The 25,456-nt window shown below is 46.0% G+C and overlaps 1 protein-coding gene across 1 annotated transcript in view; it reads left to right on the top strand.

Moving 5' to 3' along the window:
- The first annotated feature begins 16,616 nt into the window (after window positions 1-16,616).
- The window catches only part of GDPD5 (glycerophosphodiester phosphodiesterase domain containing 5), a 41,930-nt gene continuing 33,090 nt past the window's right edge, over window positions 16,617-25,456 (top strand). The window contains exons 1-4 of the mRNA XM_042836291.1: window positions 16,617-16,716; window positions 21,607-21,700; window positions 22,652-22,711; window positions 25,105-25,203. Of these exons, the coding sequence (XP_042692225.1) occupies window positions 21,623-21,700; window positions 22,652-22,711; window positions 25,105-25,203 (237 nt within the window). The 5' untranslated portion in view covers window positions 16,617-16,716; window positions 21,607-21,622. The remainder of the gene's footprint in view (window positions 16,717-21,606; window positions 21,701-22,651; window positions 22,712-25,104; window positions 25,204-25,456) is intronic.

The following is a 25,456-nucleotide window of genomic DNA, read 5'->3' as shown; positions in this document are numbered from 1 at the left end:
TTGCTGAGGAGGAGAAGCAATTGCTTCTGATAGCGATGCAGTCAGCAGCCCTTGGTGTCTTGACAGTCTGCCAAGGGTCCCTTCCATCCCGTAATAAGAAATGAAGATTGAAGAGCTGCTTTTAAAACTGCTAAAGTGAAAAGAAGCCTGGAGCAAGCCGTGTGCCCAAGCTGCCTGCTCAGCCTCTCTGTGTGGCTCTGGCACTTGAGGAAAGTACTTTGGAGGGCATCCATGCATTGAGCTGTTAACGCCCGCCTTGGTTTTGCTTCCTTGCTTCTCTCCTGCCTCTTCCCTTCAAGTTTCTGTTAAAGAGAAGGGGATTCGTGCAGACCTTCCATTTCTGTGGATTAATTAGGGTAAAAGAACCCTCCTGCAGCAAGTGTGGCAGCCCATGGTCGTTTTCTAGGCTGTGCTGACATCCTCGTGGTTCAGTTTGTGTCCTCGTGTCTCTTGATGTCCTCAGAAGGATGAGAATAAATTAATGCCAAATTTAAAGCAAGCTGTAACTTGTCAGCCAGAGGGAAAACAACTTCATGCTCATTAATTGTCACGGGGAGTACCAACGAAATACTGGAGGAATTGATCAGGAGAGCTGTCTAAAACACAAGAGGCAATGCTCTACCAAAATCTGACCTGTTGGGTGGGAGGCTGCTGTGATCTCTCCCTTTTCCCCTGTTGCTCGCAGAGCGTTGTGATTGAGTTCTGTAGATAAAGAATTTGCATTGGGTTACTGTGACTTGGAGGTGGTTTCAGGGGTTGCAGTGCAGTGCCTAGCAGATGAAAACCAGCATGCAGTGTCCATGCCTTGGTCTGTGTGGGGAGGAGAAGGAATATCCCATCGGTGGTGCAGGCAGAGCCTTGCAGATGCCTCTGCAATCACACCCTTGCTCCCTGAGCTGCAAAAACCAGCATTTCCACCCAGGCAGCCATTGCTGCCCTTACTGAGGCCTTTGTCACGCTCTGGTGCTTACGGCGTTTGTGGCTCCACGATAAAGGAGCCCGTCTACATCCCAATAAAAGCACCTTTGTCAGCAGTTAATTATTTTAAAACTTGTGGACAGTTGAGGAAGTGAGCAACCAATATATGTATTTATGTAGCCTCTGGACATGGTAAATCGGTGTCAGTGTTGGGGAGAGCTCAGACTGTGCTGTTATTTATCACAGAGGGTGGATTGTGGCTTGACCTGCGTCAAGGAAAAGCATTTCACTGCTCCATGAGAACGCTCATGAAGAGTAGTTGAATGCAGGCTTTATCCCTTGCTACAATGCTGGTAGTGCCCAATGTAGTCTGAAGCCTTCGTCTGTCCCACAGCCGGATGGAGGTTATGTGTGGTGGTCTTTGGGGATGGTATTGCTGGTGCTGTGGGCAGTGTCTACGTCATAATCTATTCTTACAGTTGGAAGTATTTTTTATGATCATGTGTCTGGGAGTGGAAACCAAAAGCCCTGTTGTCTGTTGTCTATAAAATCCCAGACTGATGCTTTGGGAAGTTTTTCCCCATGTGCTTCCCCTGTTTGTTTTCCCATGCACAGCATGGGTCTGTTACATCCATCTCCTGGCCAGAACTGTGGATTTATCTCCAATTCACAAAATATTTTTTTACGTTGAGTGAGGCAATGATGCAAAAGCAGGTTGCTCCTGCAAGATGTCCAGCATCGTGCTGGAGAGTTGCAAAATGAGCACTTTTACATGACGTACATCTGCAGCCAGTCACGGTGAGCTGGGAGAAAGCTTAAACTTCAGCTCTCTGGGTTGTTCTGAACCTTCAGGAAATGTTTCTGTTCAGGTTAACTTCTTGAAGGAGAAGGAAAAATGAATAGTGCTGCTTTCAGAAAACTGCAGGGAACAGCAAGCTCCAGAAGCAGTGGTATTGGAGAGACTTGCTATTTCTGGAACAATTTCCATTGGAGGAATTGGAGTGCTTCAATCAACGCGCCGCTCTTGATGAGAGGAATAATTATTTCCATTTTTGTGGAGTGAGAATGAGAGCTTAAAATGCCTGCAAATAATTGTAGGGCAAAGAAATGAGGCACAGTAGTGATGGGTTGATGGTTGGCTGGATGATCTTAGTGGTCTTTCCAACCTTAATGATTCTGTGATCCCCTGTTCATCGCAATCTTTGTGCTTTTGCTACAGATAGGGTAACTGAAGAGAAGAAGAACTGTCTTTGTTGTGTCCTTATTCAGCCGACTCCGTTACGTATGTCAGGATCTGAACTGTTCATGTGCAGGCTTGTCATTTGAAAGCACCAGGACACAAAGTGATTATTATGCCTTTATCAACACGTGTAGAGCAACTGGACTTTTGCCACGGCTTAAAACAGGATAGAAATAAGTTGCAGACATGAGATGCAAGCTGGCTGCTTGCAATTTAGTCATGGTAATGAGCACTGAAAGGACATAGCTGCAGGGGCATCTCATGCCTTCCCTCCAGATAAGGATGGCAGAACTGCTCTTACATAATTTGACTTTGCTCTGCCAGAATTACGCAAAAAGCCCAATTGCAACAACAGTGATATGTGATTTGTCAGAGATGCTGGAGAGCAGAAACGGGACCTTGCATAAGCCACAATTTCAGCTTAGATGCAAATTTCACTAGCCAATAATTTTTGCCTAACGTCATCGGTATTTTTGTGCCTGCCACACAAAGTTTTGAAATAATGCAAGCATTTGGATATCTACAGCTTTATGGCTTTCCTTGCTGCTGTCCTTAGCTGGGGTTCTGCTGACCCATAGCATGATCATCTGCCCTGCCAAATGCCTTTATAAGCTGTCATTGCCTGTTACTTATGACACTGATGGAGTGGACCAAAATAACACATGTGAGACCAGTGTGGCTTTGGGATGGCAGGTTGCACAATGTATAGTCTGACATCTTATGTGGAGGTTGAACTTGTTTGTTTCTGTTGTTCTCATGGAGCAGGGAGTCAAGGGGCTTTTCCTAGACCCAAACTCAGCTTGGGTTTGGTCATAGCAAAGTTGAGTTGAGGTTGTAGCGAAGTGGGGATCAGTCTCTTCTCCTGAGTAACAGAGATGGGATGAGAGGTGATGGCCTTAAGTGGCATGAAGGGAGATGCAGGTTGGATATTAGGGAAAATATCTTCTCCAAAGAGCAGTCAGGCACCAGAATGGGCTGTCTGGGAAGTAGGGGAATCACCATCCCTGGAGGTGTTCCAGGATGGTGGAGATGTGACTCTGAGGGCTATGATCAGTGAGCATAGTGGGGGTGGATCGGGGTTGGACTTGGAGATCTGAGAGGTCTTTTCACACCTTAATGATTCTGTGAGTCTCATTTGGGATGTGATACCAAAGTCCTTTTAAATCACTGCCACCAAGATGAGCTTCCTGGTCATACTGTGGACATCTGGTCCTGTTCTCTGTACATCCTTTCTAGGGGAGGAGGGAAGACATCCTGATGTTCTGAGTGTGCTCCGTTGCTTTGCTCACTGTTGGATTTTCAGCACTTGCTGATGATGCTCTCGCCCAGTGTGAGCAAAGAAACACGTTCCCTCAAATGAGCATTCAGGTTGGATGTTAGGAAACATTTCTTTTCCAACAGAGTGTTCAGGTGCTAGAATGGGCAGCCCAGGGAAATGGTTGGGTCATCATTCCTGGAGGTGTTGAAGAAACATTTAGAATTGGTACTAAGGGACGTGGTTTAATGGGGAAATATTGGTGGTAGGCAGACATTTGGACTGGATGATCTTGGAGGTCTCTTCCAACCTTGGTGATACTGTGATTCGATATGGTATTTGTGCCAAGCATCATGATAAAGTAGTATTCTAGAGTTGGTCTTTCAGTCATTTTCTAGTCATTTTCTGCCAACAAGATGTGTCAGAGTGATGGAAATAATTCAAGGAATAAGTTCATTAGCTGTTTGTTCTCTTTGTCCTGTCCTTCATCCCTAAATCCACTTCACATTTGTAGCAGGCTCTTGGGGTAGAACTATTTGCTCTGAATCAGAGCATTTTACAACAGAATTTCTGTAAACACTGCTATAATGACAGTAATTCTCTTTAAATATGCATTCAGTATTCATTTTGTTCCCCGTTGCTCCTAATGAAAACCATGCTTATTAAACTCATAAACACCATGCAGGAAGCTGGAGGCACGTCAGAGCCCAGGATTACACTGAGCTGGACAAACTGCACAAGCAGAGTGAGGATGGGGCAGAAGAAGGATCAGCAAAGGCTAATGCAGAGCTTTTTCCTCCTGTAAGTGATCTGTTGAGGTGCGAGATGGTTGGGTCACTGCTTAGCTGAGAGCGTCTGGAGGTTTAATGTCTACATTTTCTTTACAGTTGTATTTCCAACAGAAACCAGGAACAGACAGCTGGGGAAAGTCCTTCTAAAAACCCAAGGTGTGCACAGTGTGATCTTCTGTCTGATTTTGTGAGGTTTCTTGTGTCAGAGGTGATGCTGAGGTCGATACATTTAATGTCGTTCATTGGCTCTATTCTCAGTTAACTTGCATAACCCCTTTTCTTCCCTATTTGTGAATATGTGTTTGTAATCTCAAAACCCACTGCCCCAGGATGTCAGTGCTTTAAAGTGAGCTGTCTGCTGAATGCAAGTCAACAACACACGTGCCTGCAAAAAGAACTAGCATGAGGCTGGGGTTTGATGGCAGGAACTGCATCCCTGGGAGGCATCAAGGAAGCCTTCCTCCTGCTGTTTGATGCTGATGAGACCTCAGCAGGGATGCTGTGCTCAGCAAGGTGCTCCATTTCAGGCAGGGCTTGGACTTCCTGCAGTGGGTCAGCAGGAGAGCAATGGGTTGTATTCTTTTCAGATGAGCCACATCAGTAGATGCTGAAAGGCCTGTGCCTTTTTAGGCTAGAAAGGGTAGATGCTTCCTCTTGGCCTGCAAATATGCATTGTGTGTTATGAAGAGGAAGAGCATAATGCATTATTAGCATTACTAATAGTTTTATGATGCACCAGAGCCCCCATCACTCCAGTCCATCCATCACTGTGTTCAGAAGTACTGGAGTCAGTTGTTATGTTGTCTGGGGAAGAGGCAGTGGGCTAAAAACACATTGTCAGGTGCTGTGGAGGTACAGTCGATCACACTGCAGGGAGGAGGCTGGGGAGTGCCTCTTGCTCTTTCATGTTCCACCCTGAATTACAGGCTCCCTAAGGAGTTTCATTTACCTCTGCACTGAATGAAAGAGGGAGGATGTAATTGCAGTAGGCAGAAGCTGGTCCAGGACATTATGAGTGCTGTAGAAGGTCCCCCAGGACCACTAATAGCTAGAAAAAGAAGTGACTCCAGCTGTGCATCATCTCTGCTGTGCTGTAGGAATTCCCATAGCAGGGCCGCTGGGATTCGTCAGTGTTTTCTGTGTTGTTCAGAGCTGCTGAGTAAAGTAAAACAAAATACACCTACAGAGAGGCACTCAAGAAACATCATCCCTTCATTGGGAAGCAAGATATCTGAGCAAGAAAACAGCCCACTTGCTCTTTAGGTTTGCAGTGGTGCAAGCCCTGAAGCCTGGAGAGGATTAGTGGTGCTGCCTGGCTGTCCTTTCTGGTTGTGTTTCTTGGGGCTGGAGGCGAGGTCCTTTGCAAATTGTGATGATGCTGTTCTTAGACATCTGGCTCTCTTTTTCGTTGCTTCTGTTGATCTACAGTTCAATTACAGCAGCCCCAGCAGGAACGCGTATTTCAATAATATGTTCGCTGCCATTTGCTTTGAGCTGCTAAATTGAATTGTAAATGGAGCGTGTCACAGCTCAGGAATCTCATTCATGGCCTTCTCTAACAAGGTGTGCAGAGAGCTATTAGCCTAGTCTTTGCAATAATCAAATAAGATGTGTCTGAGATTTGCAGTGACTTTAGGAAGCATCTGGTGAGCTATCGAAGTCTCAGCAGCCAGAATAGCAGGACTGTTTTTTCCTCCTTACTTCGTTCTCATTGTCTGTTAGATCCAATTTCTTCCTTTTCCTTGCCATTTATGAGTCTACTGGCAGATGTTTCTTATGCAAGACCATCATATCTTAACTAGGCATAGTAAATTGATAGGACAAGGGGAAATGGTTTTAAACTAAAAGAGCAGAGATTTAGACTGGTTATAAGGAAAAAAAAGATGTTTTGCAGTGAGAGTAGTGGGGAACTGGCACAGGTTGCCCAGAGGGGTAGTGGCATCCCATTCTTGAAGACACCCAAGGTCAGGGGATGGGGCTCTGAGCAATGATGGAGTTGTGGGTGTCTCTGTTCATTGTGGGGGAGTGGGACCAGATGGCCTTTAGAGCTCCCTTCCAACTCAAGTGATTCTGTGATTCTGTAAGAAATTAGCTGAAACCTTTGCAGTGCCTATGAAGCAGACAGACTGGCTCGAATCATTTACATTGACAGATATATCCTCCTGATTACTGCTTCTTCTGCCCCAAGACAGCTGTAGGAAATGGAAAAATGCCACATACTTGAGATTTGATGTGCTAAGCAAAGCAGGGGAGAAGGAGGATAACGATGAAGAATAAAGCAAGAGATGGAGAATGTGTTCAAGTGTAGTTGTGCACCCAGTGTTTGTGGTCTTGGCAATTAGGAGATAATGAAGCCTTTGGATGTGTTACAGAGTGCTATGAGAGCTGACTGATACTCCTGCCTGGTTTCTCTTGGGTTTGTGAGTCCCACATCCAACAAAAAGATGAAAGCCTGTTCCCTCTGTGGCCTCTTTTAGAGTTGAAGAAATTGAATTCCAGGCGCCTTGATTCTCTTCCCAGTGTCTGTAAGGTCTGGTGGATCAACATCCACGAGTTAGGTATTGATCCAGTATTGATCAGGTATTGATCCAGAGATACTTGAAGTCCTTGGAGTGCAAGCTACGTTGCCTTCATTATCTCCATCTGCATCACGAGGTTCAGCTACTGGATGGACTTTTGGCAGTGAAAGCTGATTGTAACCCAGGCTGCAACAGAGCCAGTGCAGCCAGCACTGGGTCTGCCTGGGGGCTCCCCAGAACAAATGGAGCTGCCAACCTGAGTTTGATCTTTGATGCCGAAGTCAGAGATAATATGCTCAGCATTGGCTGGGGTGGAAAACTGTGCACATCTGTAGTACAAGGCTCTGTTGTAAGGATTGTGTGTTCATATACTGCGGGTTATTCATGATGCTGTAACTTCACTGCAGGAGCTGAAGCACTGAGCATGCTGACAAAATGCTTCTGCTGATATTTGCTCTTGTAAATCCTCAGTTCCTGGTTCTAATGGGTGCAGCTGGGAGATGCAGTCATCTTTCATCTTCAGAGATGATTTAATAATCTGCTTGAAGAAGGTTTTCTTTTGTTAGCCCAAAGAAATTCCAGTTGGTAAGCCGGAAATGAAGAATCATGCCTTTAATTTTTCTTCTGTATTTACTGGATAAATGTTTGCTTGCCTCCTTTCTGTTCTAAGCTAATGCTGATAAATGTCTGCAGGAAATTGATTCTTGAAAATGTCAGAAAACAGTGTAGTGAAGACTCAGTAATAAACTCTTCATTGTATCTGGGAGTGAATATAAATGACCTGAAAGCACTCTTGAGTAATGGTGGCGCTCCAATTTGAGGTCAACTCTTGTGTTTACTCTTAAGGTAAAGAGCAATTACTTACAACTGTATGGCCTTGATCCTTCATCCAAACCCATTCACTTGCTCAAGGCAAGTGCAGCCCTGGGCCAGTGGATATACAGGGACATCAGTAAGGTGTGCACTGCTGGAAGATAAAAGGCCTTTCTGGTTTGCAAGTTTGAGGACCTGGTTTTCTTGGATGTCTCTGTGAACTCTATTCAAAGCCTCCAGAGGGAAAATGAATAATGCCTTGTGGTTGCATGGTGCTGGGGTTTGCATAGCTTGCCTCTTCTGAAAGCTTGCCACTTAAACTTCAGGTGTTCTCCCCTGCAGTGAAGGTCTGAGTCTAAAAGCAGTTGTTGGAAAAGTGGAGTTGGATGGGTAACATAGGGGCTGGGAAGAGAGGCGGGGAAAAAGACCTCACAGCAGCCCAAAGAAAGACAGTGGGCATCAATCTGTGTGGAGTTCTGCAGGCACTGATGTAATTTTTTCAAGTCTCTGCACATTCTAGTGTTTTTTTTTTAATGTGTTTTTGTCAATGCTGGGAAACCCCAGTTGCTCCTGGGCAGTGTCATTAGAATAGCAAGCAGATCTGATCAGAGTGCATTAAATCAATCAAGAAGTCTAAAATAGCTGTTGGCTAGAGATCCTAGTGCGGGCAGATCAGAACGGATGTAGGATGATTTTCTGTGGTTGTGGATGTGACCTACGATGTGTAGAAAACCAAAGCCGACCAAACGTTGATCAGGGGTTGACTTTGCACGCAGATAATGAGGCTGAGATCTGTTCCTGTCCCTCACCTCTACCCTCAGCATATCGTGTCACCCCCCAGACTTTCATTTTTCCCCCATTAACTTTTCCATATCACCCAGGCAGATGGATTGTTCCAGCAGCATGGCTGGACAGGCAGAATTCAAGAAAAATGTGCAGGTTGGTTTCCTTGTTTGTGTTCAGATCCATCTGCTGCTGTTCTGCATCCGCTTTGCCCAAGGAGGCTGTGGATGCCCCATCCCTGCAGGCATTCAAGGCCAGGCTGGATGTGGCTCTGGGCAGCCTGGGCTGCTGCTTGGCGACCTGCACACAGCAGGGCTTGGAGCTGGATGAGCGCTGTGCTCCTTTGCAACCCAGGCCATTCTATCACTCTAAGATTCACTTGTGCACATTCTAACTTAATGCACTGCCAGATTTGGGGACAATCCAGGATTTGAAACGGGTGGGATCTGTCATGAGGGCAGAAAGTGGTGAGTTCCCAGAGGCACTGTGACTTGAACAAGAGCCTTCTACATGTTGGATGATTGGCGTTTCTCGGAGGCCATCAGTCCCTCCAGTTGCTCCTTTGTTTCCCACTGGGAAGCACAAGCTGTGCTGGGAGACGCTCCAGGTCCTGGCTCAGATGGTGGCATTTTTGCTGGAGAGAGCAGGCAGAGCTGAGGCTGATCAGCACCCCTTGTGCACAGAGTTACCACGTAAATCCCCTACAGTCATAGGGTCTGGAGGTGGAACATGTTTCTGCTCTGTGGGAGAGACCTGTGGGTTGGATGGTGGGGAGGTGTTGTTGTTGTCTAGCTGTAGACAGGGTGGAAGTAGGAGGATGCTTTAAACACCCAATAAAGGGGGCCAGCTTCCTCCAGAGCAAATTTAGAGCATTTAATTGAAACTCTTGCTTGGGGAAAACCTCTGGTTGACTGTACATGGAGACAGCTATAACCTCACATAGGCGTAAATAGTAATTTTTGTCTGGGGTTGTTACATGTAAATACACTCTCTGCTTTTTCTGTGCGGTCTGAATTCCTTCCACATTTTTCAGTGGCTGGTTGTATTTGTTAGAAATAGGCTAAATGCTGTCTGGTCACAGAAACCCCCAACTGGAGCGCAGATGCTATCAGCACATGAAATGGCAAAAGCGATTTTCTCCTCTGAGGGTTTTTTTGGTACAGGTTCCTGTGCACTCTGTTTATTAGAACTTAATACTCACATGGAGAGGTGAGGGATAGTTTTATGGCTCTGGGTTGCACTGAATTTTCAAAACACAGCACCACAGAGCGCTCGGTTTTTGGATTCAGAAAGCCAACTATTTTAAGGAGCAGGTTGAAAAACAAGTGTTTATCAGGAGGAAGGTGATCTCTGAGCAGCTCTGGCAGAATAACCCTCAGTTCTGCTCGAAGGAGCAATGAGACAAGGAAGGCGCCAGCTCTGCCAATAGCATTTAATGATGAGTGATTTCCTGGTGCGGCGTGAAATCTAAATTAACAGCAGAGAGGAATGTAGAATTGAAAGGAAACTCAATTTATCCACTTTCCTGAAATAATGAATCTAGCAATAAAAGATGTTGGTTCAAAGCCAGGGTACAGGGAGGAGAGTGGTGGTTTTTCTACTGATTTCAGTGGGTTTGTCTAATCTTTTTGCTGCCCTTTGGCCTCCTGCCTCTTTGGTTGGTAGTGGACGCTCCCCACCATCCTCCCTTTGCTTTCTATCAAGGGCTGGGCCCCCTCGTGGCAATTTATGACAAAGGGCTTTTCTTGCTCTGTTAAGGTGTTTGGCTTTGCTTTGTAAATGTTAGTGATGATCTTCCTTCGTTCAAGGCCCTCTAGGGTAAAGGTGCAGTACGTCTGTTGGGAATCAATAGCTACTTTGTTTTTTTTTTGCTTTCACATTTTGTTGTTTGAGCCCTGCTTTGTGGAACCGTCTTTTTTCTTTATTGAGTTTTATTGGAAGACCAAAGCACCTGCAGAGCCGACTCACTTCTGCTGGAATGTGGAAGTTATTCAGGACGAGGAGAAATAGTTTGGAGTTGAAGGAGGGCGGACTGAGGTTGGATGTCAGGGGGAAGTTGTTTAGAGAGAGAGTGGTGAGGTGCTGGAACAGCTGCCCAGAGAGGCTGTGATGCCCCGTCCATCCCTGGAGGTGTTCAAGGCCAGGTTGGATGGGGCCCTGGGCAGCCTGGGCTGCTGTGAGATGGGGAGGTTGGTGGCCCTGCATTGGTGGGGGGTTGGAGCTTCGTGATCCTTGAGCTCCCTTCCAAGCCATTCTATGATTCTGTGATTCTATGATTCTTGCCTTGCTTTCAGCCCCATTTCCCTCAGCTAAGGGTTTTTGTGGCGTATGGTACCGCACTTGGTGCAACCATTGGACTCAACAACGTATGGTTTTGTGGCTGATCTTTTCCTCTGATTGGTCTCAGCGGTGCCTTGGTGTAAAGTTGTTAACGTTTTTCTGGCTCAAAGCCTTTTAGAGAAACGCATTTTAATCAGGGAGAAAAAGGAAAAGGAATCTTTTTTGTTGTCCATTGTTGCTTCCAGGCACCCACAACCTCACCCCTACATCATGGGGCAAAGTCCCAGAGCCGTCACAGCAATGACATCCAGCTGCCTTCCCCAGAAGGCTTCTAGGGACATACATGCAAATGGAAAGGACCCAACTTCACCCACGCTGACTGACAGAGGGCTGTTTGCTATGAGCTGTCCGTTGGAGGAATGGAGCCCTTAATCCATCTGGCATCAGCGTTTCCTCTCACCTGCTCCCAGTTCAAAGCCTGCTTCTCTCATTCCGGTCCATTTTGAAACCACTCTGATCCTATTTGCCAGAGAGGAAGCTGGAGGCAGTGGGTTTGCTGTTGCAGTTCTGTCCTGATGCCAGGGGGTGTGGGCACATCTCAAGGACATGAAGTCATGCTGCTTGCATGGGATGGAGCTGACAGAGGTTTCTGGCAATCGCTGCGGGCTCAGTGTTGGCTGCAGGGACTCCAAATACTTCAGTGAAGCAAAGTGTTTATGCTCGACTTCATCCATAAGCTGCCAGTAAATCAGCTGGCTGCAGGCTGGGCTTCTGTTGGCTTTGGCAGAACAGACCTTATGTTAGCAGTGTACTTACCCTTCTGAAAATGCAATGTCTTCTTGCAGCTGAATGCAAAGGAAGGGAGCAGCTTAGCTTTGTTTGAGCATTGCACAGCATTTTGGTGAGTTTCAGGAATGCGTTGGGAGTCAGTGTACAGATTAATGCAGTCTCACAACGTTATTTTGCTCTGTGTCCCAGACACAGATGTAATTCCTTTTCAACCTTGGAAAATGATGATCCACTTTCAGATGGATTTAGTTTACCAAAAAAAAAATATGGTTTTATACTCAAAGAAGAGGGAAACACGTCAATGAACATCCCTTCTGATCACCCCGAGCAATCTTGACTTTGGGATTTTACGTTTTCCTCCTCTGAGACCACATCACACCCTGCTCAGATCACGATGTTGTGTTGATCTGGGCACTGCAGTGGCCCATTTGGTGATGGAGGGGCTCTATAAACATTCCTCAAGTAAATTATCAAATGGACACTGTTCTTTCATCTTGAGAAAAGCACAAGATGTGCATCCCATAATTCTTCAGAGAATAGCTGTGCAAGACAAATGGGCATCAGCTGTGCGCACGGCTAGTTTTGGCAAAGGATTTATTTCTGGCTGTAGCCAGGACATGTCCTCTAAAGGAATTATGTTAATGAAAAAAAGGCAAAATAAATAGAAATAGTAAAATAGTAAATGTATTAATTTAACGAATTTGTTTGATTTAAAAATGGTATTGCAGTGAGGAATGAACTCAGTGATCCCCAGGGCCCGTTCCAACTTGAGATGTTCTGTGGTTCTATGATGTCTTCCAGGATGAATGCAATCAGGCTGCGAAAGTTAATGGGTTCTAACATAGCAGGCTTGAGTAAATTAAGTAATGCCCATAGGAGGGGTAGGTGGGACTCTGTGTGCAGATGAATTTCATGTAGCCTCCTACAGATCTTGTAGGAAATACAAATAATCTTCCTCAGCCCGTCTGCTTCCCAGCTCCACTGGTGCCGGGTGGTAAATAATGCTGCAAGCTCTGTGTGCACTGGGGTGATGCAACAAAAGAAGCTGGGTTGCTTACCCAAAACTAATCCCCACATTGGAGAAACTAGCCATGCTGCCTGACGTGATGTTCAGTGCTGTTTCCAACCGTTTTATCAAAACTCATAGCCCAGGAACAGGTGAAGCACACAAGCCAGCTTCAAAAGTGATTCACAACTTGGAGTAATTCCCTTTAATTTGTTTTGCTTTGCCATCATGCTCGCTTTGGAGCTTTCAAATCCCAATCTGCCATTTCAAATGAGGCTCTCCATCCTTGGGGCTGTGGCCACGTTGCTGGGTGTGCCTGGTGAAGGCTTACCCCAGCCATCTGTTGGCTTTTTTTAGCTTAACTGAGCTCATGGTACATCCGGCCTCTTTGCTGGGGAAAAGCAGTGACTCTTCATTTATGGCTTCTCTTTAATAATAAATGTTGGTGTAATTAGACTAATTCTGTTTTGTGCCATTCCACAAGACACCATGGCCACGTCAACACTAGCAAGAGGTGTGGTCCTGAGCTCCACTGCCCACAGCCCAAGCCTTTTGGTGATGAGGTCACTTAGGGCTTGCTGTAGTCTCGTCCTGTGAGCCAAGTGCGTGTTTGTGGTTAAGGAGCACCGACTTCACTCATGGAGCATCTTCTGCTTCCCCCCCTTCTGCACCATGAACCAGAGCACAGAGAACAGGATCAGAGGGTGAGCTGTTTCCCAAATGCATCCAGGTAGGGGTGAAGTTGCTGATGCAAATGTGGTTTAGGTTCTCCTGTGGGACAATCTTGAATGCTGTGTGAGGTGAGTGTGGTTAAGCTCAGCAATAGACAACCAGCAAGCACACTTATTTTATCCCAAAGGGGAAAGAGAGAAACCTAAAGGGACGGAGAGAGGAGGAAGACAGGTGTTCTATAAGAACTGCCAAAAATGTCAGTGCTTTTGTAATCTCATGGTGCTGAAAATGTGGACTTCTTTTTTTTTTTCAAGCACCTTCCAACATTCTAGTGGTTCTGCTTGAACTTCTGTAAGCAAGTTGGCACCGTTTCCTCCACCTCCTTATGGCCGTGATTGAGTGATGGTGAAGACATGATCCTGAGCCCTTTATTTTTGGCAGAAGAGGTTAGAGGCTGTTGCACGTTGCAGATTTCACCCTACTGTAAAGCATGTGGGAGCTTGTGAAGTAGAGACTCACAAAGCTCTTGGGATGAGGGACTGTTGGATGGAGGTTGTGCAAAACCCAGACTGTATCAATACACTGTGCATGCAGATTGGACTTGCTCTGCTTCAGCTGCTATCGAACCATCTCAGTGGTGCTGGGGAAATGTTCCTTGTTCTCCTGAAAGCTTCTGCTTTTTAACTCACTGGAATATTCCAACTTGTGAAGAATCTGTTGGGTCTTTCACAAAATCAGGCAGGTGTGTGCATCTGGAGGAGCACACCGTGGGGCAGATCAGGGGTCTCAACACGAGCTGTGCTACTTGTGTGTGAATGCATAGATAAAAAAAATCATCCATTCCAAAATGATTTCCTTGTCTCGTTTATCAAATCCAGGGCATAAATATTGACCAAAATTATCCTATGAATTAATTTTTTGGAAGTAATGTTGGTCCAAAATCAAGGATTACTTCCTAACCTTCACTCATATTTTTGTCAAAATGTGTAGTAGCTTGTAGAACAATCACACATTTAGTAGGTATTTTTCCATGACTGTAGTCTTGGCAACGTTTTTAGAGTCCTGTGATTGATTTTTCAGCACTTGAGATGCATTAAAACTCACTTGCCATGTGAAGCCTGTCTGGGTAACTGATTCAGCCACATGGGTGATAAGTACAAGGAGATGCTGGACCAGGATGGGGAGGAAAACACAGCAGCAAACAATAGAGAAATTGAGAAAAAACTATCTGCTGAAAGGGTAAGGAACTACCTCTCCCTGGAGAGTTCCAGTGGGATGGAGTGGAGATGTGAACGGGTTTTTATTTGGGTGTTTACAGAACCCAAAAGTTGCATGGGTGAATTTTAATCCCAAACTTCTCAAGTTTGGCTCAGCTGTGCCAAGGCAGTTGCCTATAGAGGTGGTTCATTCACTGCAGCCTCACTGCTGCTTTTTTGGGCCAGGGAGGGTAAGTTTTAGTCGTGGACACCTGGGCTGACACAAGCACTGAGGCTGCCACCAGAAGTGGGGTGTTTAGTATGGAAATCCTCATTCCAATTTCTGTAATTTTCCTTTAGGAGCCCACCTGTGCTTGTAAATACAGACGTGTGTGTGGACTGGGGAGTGTATGGACTCTAAGCTCATGGCAGAGCAATTTGGCCATGTGGATTGGATTGTTCCTAGTGGCTGTGCTGTTGGAGTACCTACACTTCTCCTTCCAATCCCCTTTGTCCCATTTATTTCTGGGATGCAAAGCCTCTGGTTGGAGTTAGGCACCCTGTAGCACTGAGATTTGGTAGAAGTTGGGTTCCGAACTTGAGCTGAGTTGAGTTTGAACCATAATTCTGGCCAGTAATGAGGAAATCAGAAAACACTGTTTGTTTGTTTGTTTGTTTGTTTGTTTGTTTTATTGGCACAACAAAAAATTATGTAATTTCAGTCCTTTATTGCTTCCATTGTTTGGCACTTTTTATAAGATGGAGCATACAAGGAAGAGCAGCATCAAATGCCGATATCCAGGGTGATGGGAGATGAAACAGCGTGGCCAAGTAAGTAGTTTCAGCCTTCAAGATGGAAAGAGAAGGCACAGAAGAACAGAGTTGCTTATGTATCACCAAAAAACTTAGTCTTTTAGACTTGGTTAGTCTTTTGCATGCTTTTGCATAATTAAAAACCCATGTGACAATTCAGTAGAGAAAAGGGCATTTTCAAAAGAGATTAATGGTGTGCTCAGAACTTGGAAGGAAATGATAGTAGTAGTGTTGCTCATAGACTTCACTTTATGTCCCTTCTTGCTCATTGTGGGAAGAGAAGATTCATTTGAATACTTTCCATACCTAATTTATTTCAGTGTTTTGTTCTGAACAAAATCAAGCAGAAAGATGGGTTATTTAATGCCTGTGAAATAAAACCAGCAAGGGAAACATGGAAATGGTGTTGGTTAGGGACAGTTTTCTTGCAAAGGTTCTCTCCATGGATGTCCTTATGGTTTAGGATTTGACCCATGCCTTTGGAGTGGGAGCACTGAAAAGCTTTTGGGAGGATTATTTTTACTGTTTTGGGAGGTGGTGGTGATCACTGCTTGAAACATTTCTCTAAACTGAACACTGATGCAAATGTCTTTCATCTGGTGTGGCTGTGGTCTCTTCTGCTGTGTTATTTGCTGAAGACTTACATATGTGGTGGTGGTGGGAAGAAGTGCTGTGGTTGGGTGGTTTGGCTCTACAGGATCTGCTGAAGTGGCATGGGGGAAGGAGAGGAGAGGTTCATACGTGGCTGTTCTATGATTCTGTGATTCACCAACTTGCTGTGAAGAGTCCTTGCCATGCAGTGATTGCTGTCATTTACGCTGAACTGGCAGAGAGAGATGTTGAGTTGCATCTCTCACATGTGGATGGAAAAGTTGATCAAACAATTGCCTCATATGCCAAAAGCACCCAACCTCAACCGAGCCGAAATAGAGCTCTGTGCCCAGAAAATCCCTTGTTCCACCTGCCCCAAGGGCTGTCCCAACACTATGCAAGATGTATCTATGTGGTGAGTGACACTTCTGCCCAGAGCTGGCGACAAGAGTTGCCTTAAGTTTTGTCAGGGGAAGCATACGTTGGATATTAGGAACAATTCATTCTCTGAAAGAGTGTTCTGGTCTTGGCACAGGCTGCCCACGGAGTGGGAAGGTCATCATCCCTGGAGGTGGTCCTGAACGGTGGAGATGGTCAGTGGGCATGGTGGCAGTGGCTTGGGGTTGGGCTTGGGGATCTTGGAGTGCTTTTCCAGCCTCCATGATTCTGTGATCTCCCACCTACCTGCATTTCTGTTGAGACGAGTGTGAAGAGTGAGATCTGACCTGACCCAAAGCTTTCAGGGCTGTTGTATCAAGCATCTGACCTGCAACGTTTGTAACCTAGAAGAGACCCAAAAGCTTCTTGCAGCCAGGTTCACATTGATGTGACTAAAATCTCACCCTCAGAGATGTCTGCTTTCTCCACCCAACCTCGACAGCCTCTAGAAAAGATGTGAGACATGACGATGCAATAGTATTAATGTGATTTTTCTTCCTGTCCGCAGTGGGAGCGCCTCTGGTTCCTGATCCTCACCTCATCCTTCTTCTTGACTCTGGTCTGGTTTTACTTCTGGTGGGAAGTTCACAATGACTACAATGAAATCAACTGGTGAGTAGTAGCAAATCTGCCCATTGTGCACCTCTAAGAGCTGCTTCAAACCGGGTTGGATGCATTTAGGTCCTTCTGATGGACTGCTTAATGACAGTCAATGGGGAGTGAGGCTGAGCGCTCCTCCTGCCTGCCTACATTGATGGTAGTAACACACCTCCCATCTCCATTTGTCTGCTGTGACAGAGCTTGGGGCAGGTGTTCTGCCTTGTAAACAGCTTGTGCAAACAAAGCAGAGCTGAAGTTGTCTAGAAGCCTTTTGTTTCTGTTGGTTTGTTTCTGTGGTCGGCTGTTTTCAGAAGCACTGAGCAATCTGGCTGAAACTTTCTGCAAAGTCCAAATAAAAAAGCATTCAGCCTGGAGCAGAAAAGGGTGTGGGAAATGGTGCAATGTTGGAAGAAGCTGTAAACAAGCTTTCCACTGGGATGTGCTGGGCAGTTTGGGGTACTGCCAGCTCCCCCCCAGTGCTGCAAGTCATCCTCCCTTCTACCATCCCAGCAGCATCCTAAAACATTTATACAGTACCTTGGGCTCTGCTTTAACCAAACTGCTTTGGCAACATCTTCTTGTCAAACATAATATTTCAACAGCATTTTAAAAACTTTTTATTTTATTTATTTCTTACGTAAACTGCCTGCTTGGGAGGCTGTGTGATGGAGAGTGTTTACTGACTTAATGTTGTGAGCTGTCTCCTCCCAGCAGAGTGTGCTTTTCTTGTTCAACTCAGACTCACACTCAACTGAAACTCATCACTGCCACTCTTGCTGTTTAGAGCAGGAGCATAAAGGAAATGCTTGATTCTTCATTTTCCAGGCTATTTTGCTCTCTCTTTCAGTTTACACCTTCAGAACAGGATGTGAATACTCCTGGTCTGCTAAAGACAAATCTGCCTTAGCCCAAAGTTGGGAAAGAGCTGTAAAATCATGCAGGAAAAAAAAAAATAAAAAAAAGCCCTGGGAACACTGTGAATACTCATTTGCAGCTGTGGTGCTGCAGGGATCTTTTTGTTTTTTGTTTTGTTTGCATTTTAGGAGGAAGTTTTTGAGACAGAGGGTGGTGAGGCACTGGCACAGGTTGCCCAAGGAGGCTGTGGATGCCCCATCCCTGCAGGCATTCAAGGCCAGGCTGGATGTGGCTCTGGGCAGCCTGGGCTGCTGGTTGGCGACCTGCACACAGCAGGGCTTGGAGCTGGATGAGCGCTGTGCTCCTTTGCAACCCAGGCCATTCTATCTTTCTATGATTTCCCTTTTTCATCTCTACATTTAGTTGCATTTTACTTTATATGTGTGCAATGTCAAAGCTCTGTACTGTAATGAAAAGCTCCGTCTTGCTCTTAGTGGGGGCTGTGTTTTGTAAACCTGGCTGCATTTCCTCTGGAGAAGGGCTACAAATGTGAGTCTCTGTAGAAATGTATTTTGTTTTCTTCCTTCGTTCTGGAGAAGACTCATCTGATTCATAACTACCATGGAAACAGCACTTGATGTGCAAATAACTGCTTTAAAATGAAGTCCAGAAGGTCACTTTGAAGAAGCATCAGAGCAAAATCCTGTGTGTACAGAAGCTGTGCTAAGGAAGTTGTTAGCGGTGCCATGAGCAAAGAATTCAGATAAACCCTCTTTTCTTCTTCTTCTTCTTCTTCTTTCTTCTTCTTCTTTTTGGAATCCTTGAGCAGAACGTGGATGTGGGCCAGGAGGTCATGGCAGCCAAGTGCTGCTCCAGGTCTTGTATTTCTACTGTGCCTGTGTGAGCAGGACTGCTCATCCACCTTCCCTGCAGGCATTCAAGGCCAGGATGGATGTGGCTCTGGGCAGCCTGGGCTGCTGGTTGGTGACCCCGCACATAGCAGGGGCTTGGAACTGAATGAGCATTGTGGCCCTTTTCAACACAGGCCATTTTATCATTCTATGATTCTATAGCCATTTTGTACTTTCTGTACCAGCACAAAGGTTGTTAACCCAAATGCAAGCCAACACAGTAATGCTGTGGTTTTTTTTCTTCCCAGAAATCCACTGGGAAATGTTTTAATTCAGATCAGACCTGAAGTTGCAAGAAGGGTTCTGGCATCTGACTGCCTCTCTTCTGGTGTAGTGGGATCTGGGTGCTTTGGGACCCAGATCTTGGGGGAGATCTCTGCTTGTTTTGATGTAAACAGGATTGGACATATGGTGGCCATAGACAGCGTTGGCACAGGAGATGGGTCTGTGGGCCTTGCAAGCACATTGCCTGCTGTAGCAAGAGATTTTGGTTCCAAAACAAACTTACAAAAGCATCTGATAAGAGGATTTTTTTTAAAGCATCTTTTACTCCTCCTGGCTGCCCAGGGAAGTGGGGGGTGGCACAGAAGGAAGTGTGCACATGCTGTGGTTGTGTTATCAGCTGTGCACAGGGAGAATTTTCAAAAGCCTTTGCAGCCAGAAATGGTGTTGGTGATACCAGCTTCCATCTGGGAGGCTGGGATGGAGAAGAGGAGATATCTTTGTTTAGGAGGATGTTGCTCCCTTGGGCTGTATTTCCTTCTGCATTTCTGGACAGTCTTTTAGGCTGGAGGAGGAACTTGACTGGGTTGATCTCATGTCCTACTGTGGCTTTGCTGTAAAGTGCTTTAACGACTTTCTAGTCCACCTCAATGATTTTTTTACTGGGAAGTGTATTGCTATTTAAATGCAAATTTGACATTTGAGACCCACTGGCAGACACAGGGGACTGTCTCTTACTGTGCTGCCACTGTGAATAATGGACTGCTTCACCTGGCGCTCCTGTTCATAAAGCTCTTGTTGCACTGTGGCTCCATGAAAGCAAAGCAGAGAGCCAGGCTGCTGAGCTGAGGCTGCCCTCTGTAATATAGAGCTGGGAAACCTGATGAATGTGATACGTGTGAGTGATGACCTAGACACATACTTGTCCAACTCATTAGTTTTATGCTTTTGCTGCCCTCTTTTTTATGTTTTAATAAATATATATGTATAAAATAAAAGAGTTTTGTTGTTCATACACATTAACTATATTTTGTATGTGATTCATAATGATCCCTCTTTGGTTCCTTTTGGCACGACTAGTGGGCACAGCAGATAGGGGTTGATGGTTGGACCAGATGATCCTAGAGGTCTTTTCCAGCCTTAATCAGTCTATGATTCTCTTCACTCAGTGCAGCCCAGCCAAGCCAACAGGTTGGACACCCATGGTAGAAGAACTAGAGAAGTTGGCTTGGGGATAAATGCTTTGGATATATATATGATGTGTCCACATCTCCCCCTGGAGAGGAGGAGGCTGACAGGGAGCTCGCCCCGGGCTGGGAGTCCCTGCAGGGAGATGGGAGAGAACAGAGCTCAGCACCAGTGCTGGTGGGGCTTGGAGACCTGAGCACAGCCTGGAGCCCAGGGGGCCTCCTAGGACCTCAGGCAGCACTTCTGTGCTGTGTGGTATCACTGGGACCAGAGTGGGACTGGGGGCTGCTCCCTGGGGAGCTCCTGAAGCTTCCTGGATGTGGTGCTGGGCACCCTGTTCTGGGCATCTCTGCTGGAGCTGCATTGGCCCTGAGGGACCCAGAAGTCCTTTCCAACCTTAACTAATCTGATGTCATCTGTATCTCAGTACTCTTCCAACTTTGCTTCAGTCCCTGCTCTGATCCTCCAGAGCATCAGGATGCTTCAGGTTGGATACTGGGAAAATTTTATTTTATTTTAATTCACTCTCAAAGAGTGATTAGGCACTGGAATGGGCTGCCCAGGAAGGTGGTGGAGTCACTGTCCTGGGAGCTGTTCAAGAAACGTTTAGATGTTGTACTGAGGGACATGGGTTAGCGGGGAAATATTGGTGGTAAGTGGATTGTTGGACTGGATCATCTTGGATGTCTTTCCCAACCTTGATGAGCCTATGATTGCTGCTGCTTCTTGCCAAGGTTGGATCACAGAGGCATTGAACGGCCCATCTCTTACAGTTCCAAGGTGTGTGGCAGGACTGGAACAAGGGAATTCACTACGTCAGAAAGTCTACAGGCATCCTTCAGGCTGAGCAAACAGACCCTTTGGTTGGGTGAAGAAGATCAGAAGAATGCAGTTTCTCAAACCAGACCCCTTTTGGGAAACCCTGAGGCCAATTTCTGTCTCCACTCTTGCAGGAATCGTAGAATCACAAAATATCCTGAGTTGGAAGGAATCCATAAGGATCACCAAGTCAAACCCCCGGCCCCACAGAGCCCCCAAACCCAACCTTGTATCAGTTTCCCAGTGTGAGCTCTGGCAGCTCAGGGCCGTGCCCACTGCCCTGGGAGCTCTGCCATGCCCACTGCCCAATGGGGCAGAACCTTTTCCTGGTATCCAACCTGAACCTCCCCTGTCACATCTGCATGTGTTTCCTTTGGGTTAAATTGGGCATTCTTTCCGCACCACTGGAATAAGAGACACTGTCTATGATGTGTACAATTTTTTTCCATCATCTTGTCCCTTGCAAATGAGTTTGCACGTTGAGTGCACGACACAGTTATGCACAGCTACGTTTGTTTTCTTCCCCTGTCCTTGATGTGATCCCTGTATTGCATTTATTACTATATGAACACATGGGACAACTTAGGCAACTCTTCTCTTGTTCATAGGGAATATTCTTCTGAAAACTCAAGCCCTCCTCATGTCAAATTGGTGGTTTTTCTTTTCCAAAGTAATGTTGTTGCTGTGTTTGACATAATTGTCTGATTCCTCTTTGCAGAGTTAATTTCCCTTGAGGGATCAAAGCACAGACCCGGGGTTTTGTTTCAGAGTGGTTTGTGCTTTTTGCTGCCTATCTCTCATCTGTACAGTGGAAGCAGAAAGGCCCGTTTTCTAAAGCTCTGTCTCACCATGCTGGAGTTGCTATGGTGTTGAATTCCTTAATCTCTATTTCATACTTACCTTTCAGGTTTTTATATAACCGAATGGGATATTGGAGTGACTGGTCTATTCCAATACTTGTAACAACTGCTGCTGGCTTTACGTACATTACAGTGTTATTGGTGAGTATAACAGAAATGTCATTTGCCCAAGGTTTGTGCATCATTTTCTTTTTAAAGGGCATGAATTTCTCACTCTTCCCATAACCTGAGCAATTTTCCTTTCAGAAGCGATTTTTTTTCTCTTTCATGGCTTTAAGTGGCCTGAAATAAATAGAAAGTGAAAAACGTGTGGTCCTCAGCCTCAGATGATACAGTGCAAATATGAACACCCTGATGCTGGAGATGCATTTGGCTTAAGGAGAAAAACAATTCTTGCTTCCTTTAGTATGACAAAGTCCAACTTTGGTGTGTCAATGAAACCCAAGAGCAAGTTTTTTCCGCTAGTGTGATGAAGTTCCATGTTTAATGGGGTGCCCATGCAGGCAGCAAGCCAGTATCTTGCCCACAGAATCATTTGAGCTGGAAGTTGGAAAGGTCATGTAGTCCAACTTCCCTGCAGTGAAGCCATATAGGGTTCCCAGGAACTGTGCACCTACGGACCACACTCTCCAACTCTCTGCCTCTTGGAGGGCAAAGTCTCTTCTTCCACATTCCCGGCTTTCAAGTGGATCAAGGGGAAATGGTTTGAAGTTGAGGGAGGGCAGATTGAGGTTGGATGTCAGGGGGAAGTTGTTTAGAGAGAGAGTGGTGAGGTGCTGGAACAGCTGCCCAGAGAGGCTGTGATGCCCCGTCCATCCCTGCAGGTGTTCAAGGCCAGGTTGGATGGGGCCCTGGGCAGCCTGGGCTGCTATGAAATGGGGAGGTTGGTGGCTCTGCCTGCAGCAGAGGAGTTAGAGCTTCATGGTCCTTGAGGTTCCTTCCAACCCAGGCCATTCTGTGATACTCTGACCATCCCCATTCTGATGGGATGCTCTTTTTGGTTTTCTTGCGGCTGGTGGTTGTATTCCTATACGTGCAAACACTTAAAGGTCATGATGTGCCATTGTTTGACTCTTGTTTTCTTCTTTACAGATACTAGCACTATGTCACATAGCTGTGGGACAGCAAATGAACCTACACTGGCTTCACAAGGTAAACAGCTCTTTTCAGCTTGGGGGAAGGGAGCAGGGGTTTTAATTAAACATGAGGTGAGGGAGTGGATGCTGCATGGGATGCTCACTGTCCTGGAGCTTGGGGGAAGAGCATAGACTTTACATGTTGGTGGTGCTTGAGTTCTCATCTCGTAGGATTGAGCAAATTAGCAGTAATGGCAATCAAAGCCTGGGAACAAAGACTTCACTCAGTGCTTGGTGAACTGCTTCAGGGTCCCTGCTGACAGAGGATGAACACCTGGAGTGAAAACCTCTGTTTCGTGAGAGCAACCTGACCTTGGTCTCAGCTCAGTGTGGTACTCTGTTATGAACCTCTCTCACGTTGCTCTGTGCTGAGCCCAGCCCTGTGGGAGAGGCTGAGCAGATGTGAAGCTGTTCGGGATGTGGTTGAAGTCAGTGTTGGGGGAGAAGCCCTGGGAGAATGTGTGCACCCCCAGCTTTACACTGACACTGTAGAGGCTGGGGTTTGCTCAAGTCCCAAGAGGCCTTGATTTGCACGTAAAGCAGCTTGAGTAAGATTTCTGTGAAACACAAGAGAAGATGCAGACCCGATGTTTGGAGTACAGAAGGGGAGAGGAAGGGTAGCAGAGACAGTGCCAAAGCAAATGGCTTGGCGGCATGATATTTTAACTGGCAATTTGCTAATAGGTAATTAAGGGACCAGTCCTGTGCGTGCCAATGCGCCTCCTGAAGGCAGAGCACAGACCTCCCCTCCCCCTCAGTTTCCTTTTTCTAGAAGTGATAGAATTGGTTCTTCCTCAAGGTGAGAAGATGCAACGTAAAGAGGGGGAGGAGGCCGTTTGACTGCTGCTGGAAAATAAGTTGTTGATCCTTGAGTCTAACATATGTTTCTTCACTGGGGGAGATGGTATTTTCAGATGCGCTCCAGGTGGTTGGTGGGTTTGGATGAGTAAGTCCTGAAGAGGGATGTGTTGGAGATCAGTCAGTTCTCCTTGCCTACAGAAACTCACCCTGCCTCCCTTCTTGCAAGAAAAGCCCACCGCCACTCAGACACATTGCTCTGTCTCTCTCTGCCCTTCCCCACATCTCCTTTCTAGGAAGGGGGAGATAAGAGGCTGAAATAAGTTAATGTGCTCTCTGCAACCATCCTGAGTTGCCTTCAAGTATGGATTAAAGCACATGAAAAGACTGATACGGGCAAACAGCACTGTTTCTTTCAGCTTTCTCATTAAAATGGTGCTACTTGTTCCTATGGAGAGGTGGGGGTGACTAAACTAGAGGACGAATCCTGTCCTTGTGTGCAGATGTTGGGAATGTGGAGTTTTTTGTTTGTCTGAGATATTAAGAAAATGTGAAGTCAGTCTAGAGAGATCCAGGGCATCCTAGATGACTAATTAATAGCTAAGTATCAGCTTGTCTCCTGGACTGATTTCAGGTGCAGACAGTACATAAGATCAAGACAGCAGCAGCATCCTTTGAATCCAGCAGGCATGCAGCACAGCAGAAGCTGAGATAGCAGACAGAGAGGCGGAGGATGGCAAACTGTTTTTTGATAGACAGCCCACGTGTAGTCTGTCAGATCTTTAAAACTGAAGTTATTTCTATGGCAGGTTTTGATGGTAGGAACTTTTTACCTTCGAAGTGGAGGTGACACTTCCTTTTTGACTGCTCCACTCAAGCTTCTGAGTGCTTCTACTTGGAGATGGAGGGTGGGCTGGGGGAGGTGGCTGATGGACTGGGTCTCATCCTGCTCAGCCAATGTGTCACCTAGATCCTCTTCTCGTGCTACAATACCTGTTTTCACTGCTCTGTGAACACAGTTTGAATGCTGGCCATGCAGCTGTTCCATTTCAAACCCAAGTGCAGTCATATCTATGGACAAAGCTGTGCTGATCTCAGAGATGACTGCTTAGCAATGGGGATACACATATATTCACCCTCTACTGAAGGGCAATTTCACCATCTGTTGGGCTCATCTAAGGTTTTTATCTAAAGAGAATGATGGAGAGGCAGGGTGGGTGAAGCTCACCAACCTACCACAATGCATTGCAGAAGGGCCACGAGTTTCTGGGATCGTTGCTTGAAGCTGCATGGCAGAACTCAATCACTATTCAACTATTTGTTGGCAGGGCAAATCACCTGATCCTTCCACACAGTTGACCTCTGTGTGAAGAAAGTGGGACTTGAGCCATCTGTGAGACGTGTCCTACTGAGCCCTGTGCTGTATCCCAAATGGTGGGGAAGTGGAGATTATGCTGGGACAGCACACAAACCCAACCTCTCTCCTTCTGAGTCCTAAGGCTGGTTGTTTTAGACCACTTATTACATACACAAGCTTTTTTTCCTCTCCATTTCCCAATCTGTAGAGACTGTTTTAACAACAATACAAAGGTTCCACTCTGTTCACTGCAGATTGGCCTGATGACGACCTTGATAACCACCGTGGTGACAATGTCATCGATAGCACAGCTCTGGGACGACGAATGGGAGATGGTATTTATCTCACTGCAGGTAAGTTCTCTATGGGCCTGCTTCCCTCTGTGGGCGAAGAAGCAGTCATTCTGTTTCCATATCTTGGGCTCTTTCCTTCGAACTCAGCGCCTATGAAAGGCTTGAGAGGTTCTACTGTTGACTACTGCTGAATGTTTGGTAATACACAAATCTGGGGAGAAAAAAATAGCATTCATGCAAGTGACTAATATTTCTCAGAAGTGCTTCCGTTTTCCCTGCTTTCTGAAGATATAGGCAGATGCTGGAGGACAGA

The sequence above is a fragment of the Centrocercus urophasianus genome, unplaced genomic scaffold (genome assembly GCF_019232065.1).
Source record: "Centrocercus urophasianus isolate 14NV4802_14NV808 unplaced genomic scaffold, USGS_Curo_1.0 seq_587, whole genome shotgun sequence".
NCBI lineage: Eukaryota > Metazoa > Chordata > Aves > Galliformes > Phasianidae > Centrocercus > Centrocercus urophasianus.
This window is presented reverse-complemented; position numbering and strand designations above follow the sequence as displayed.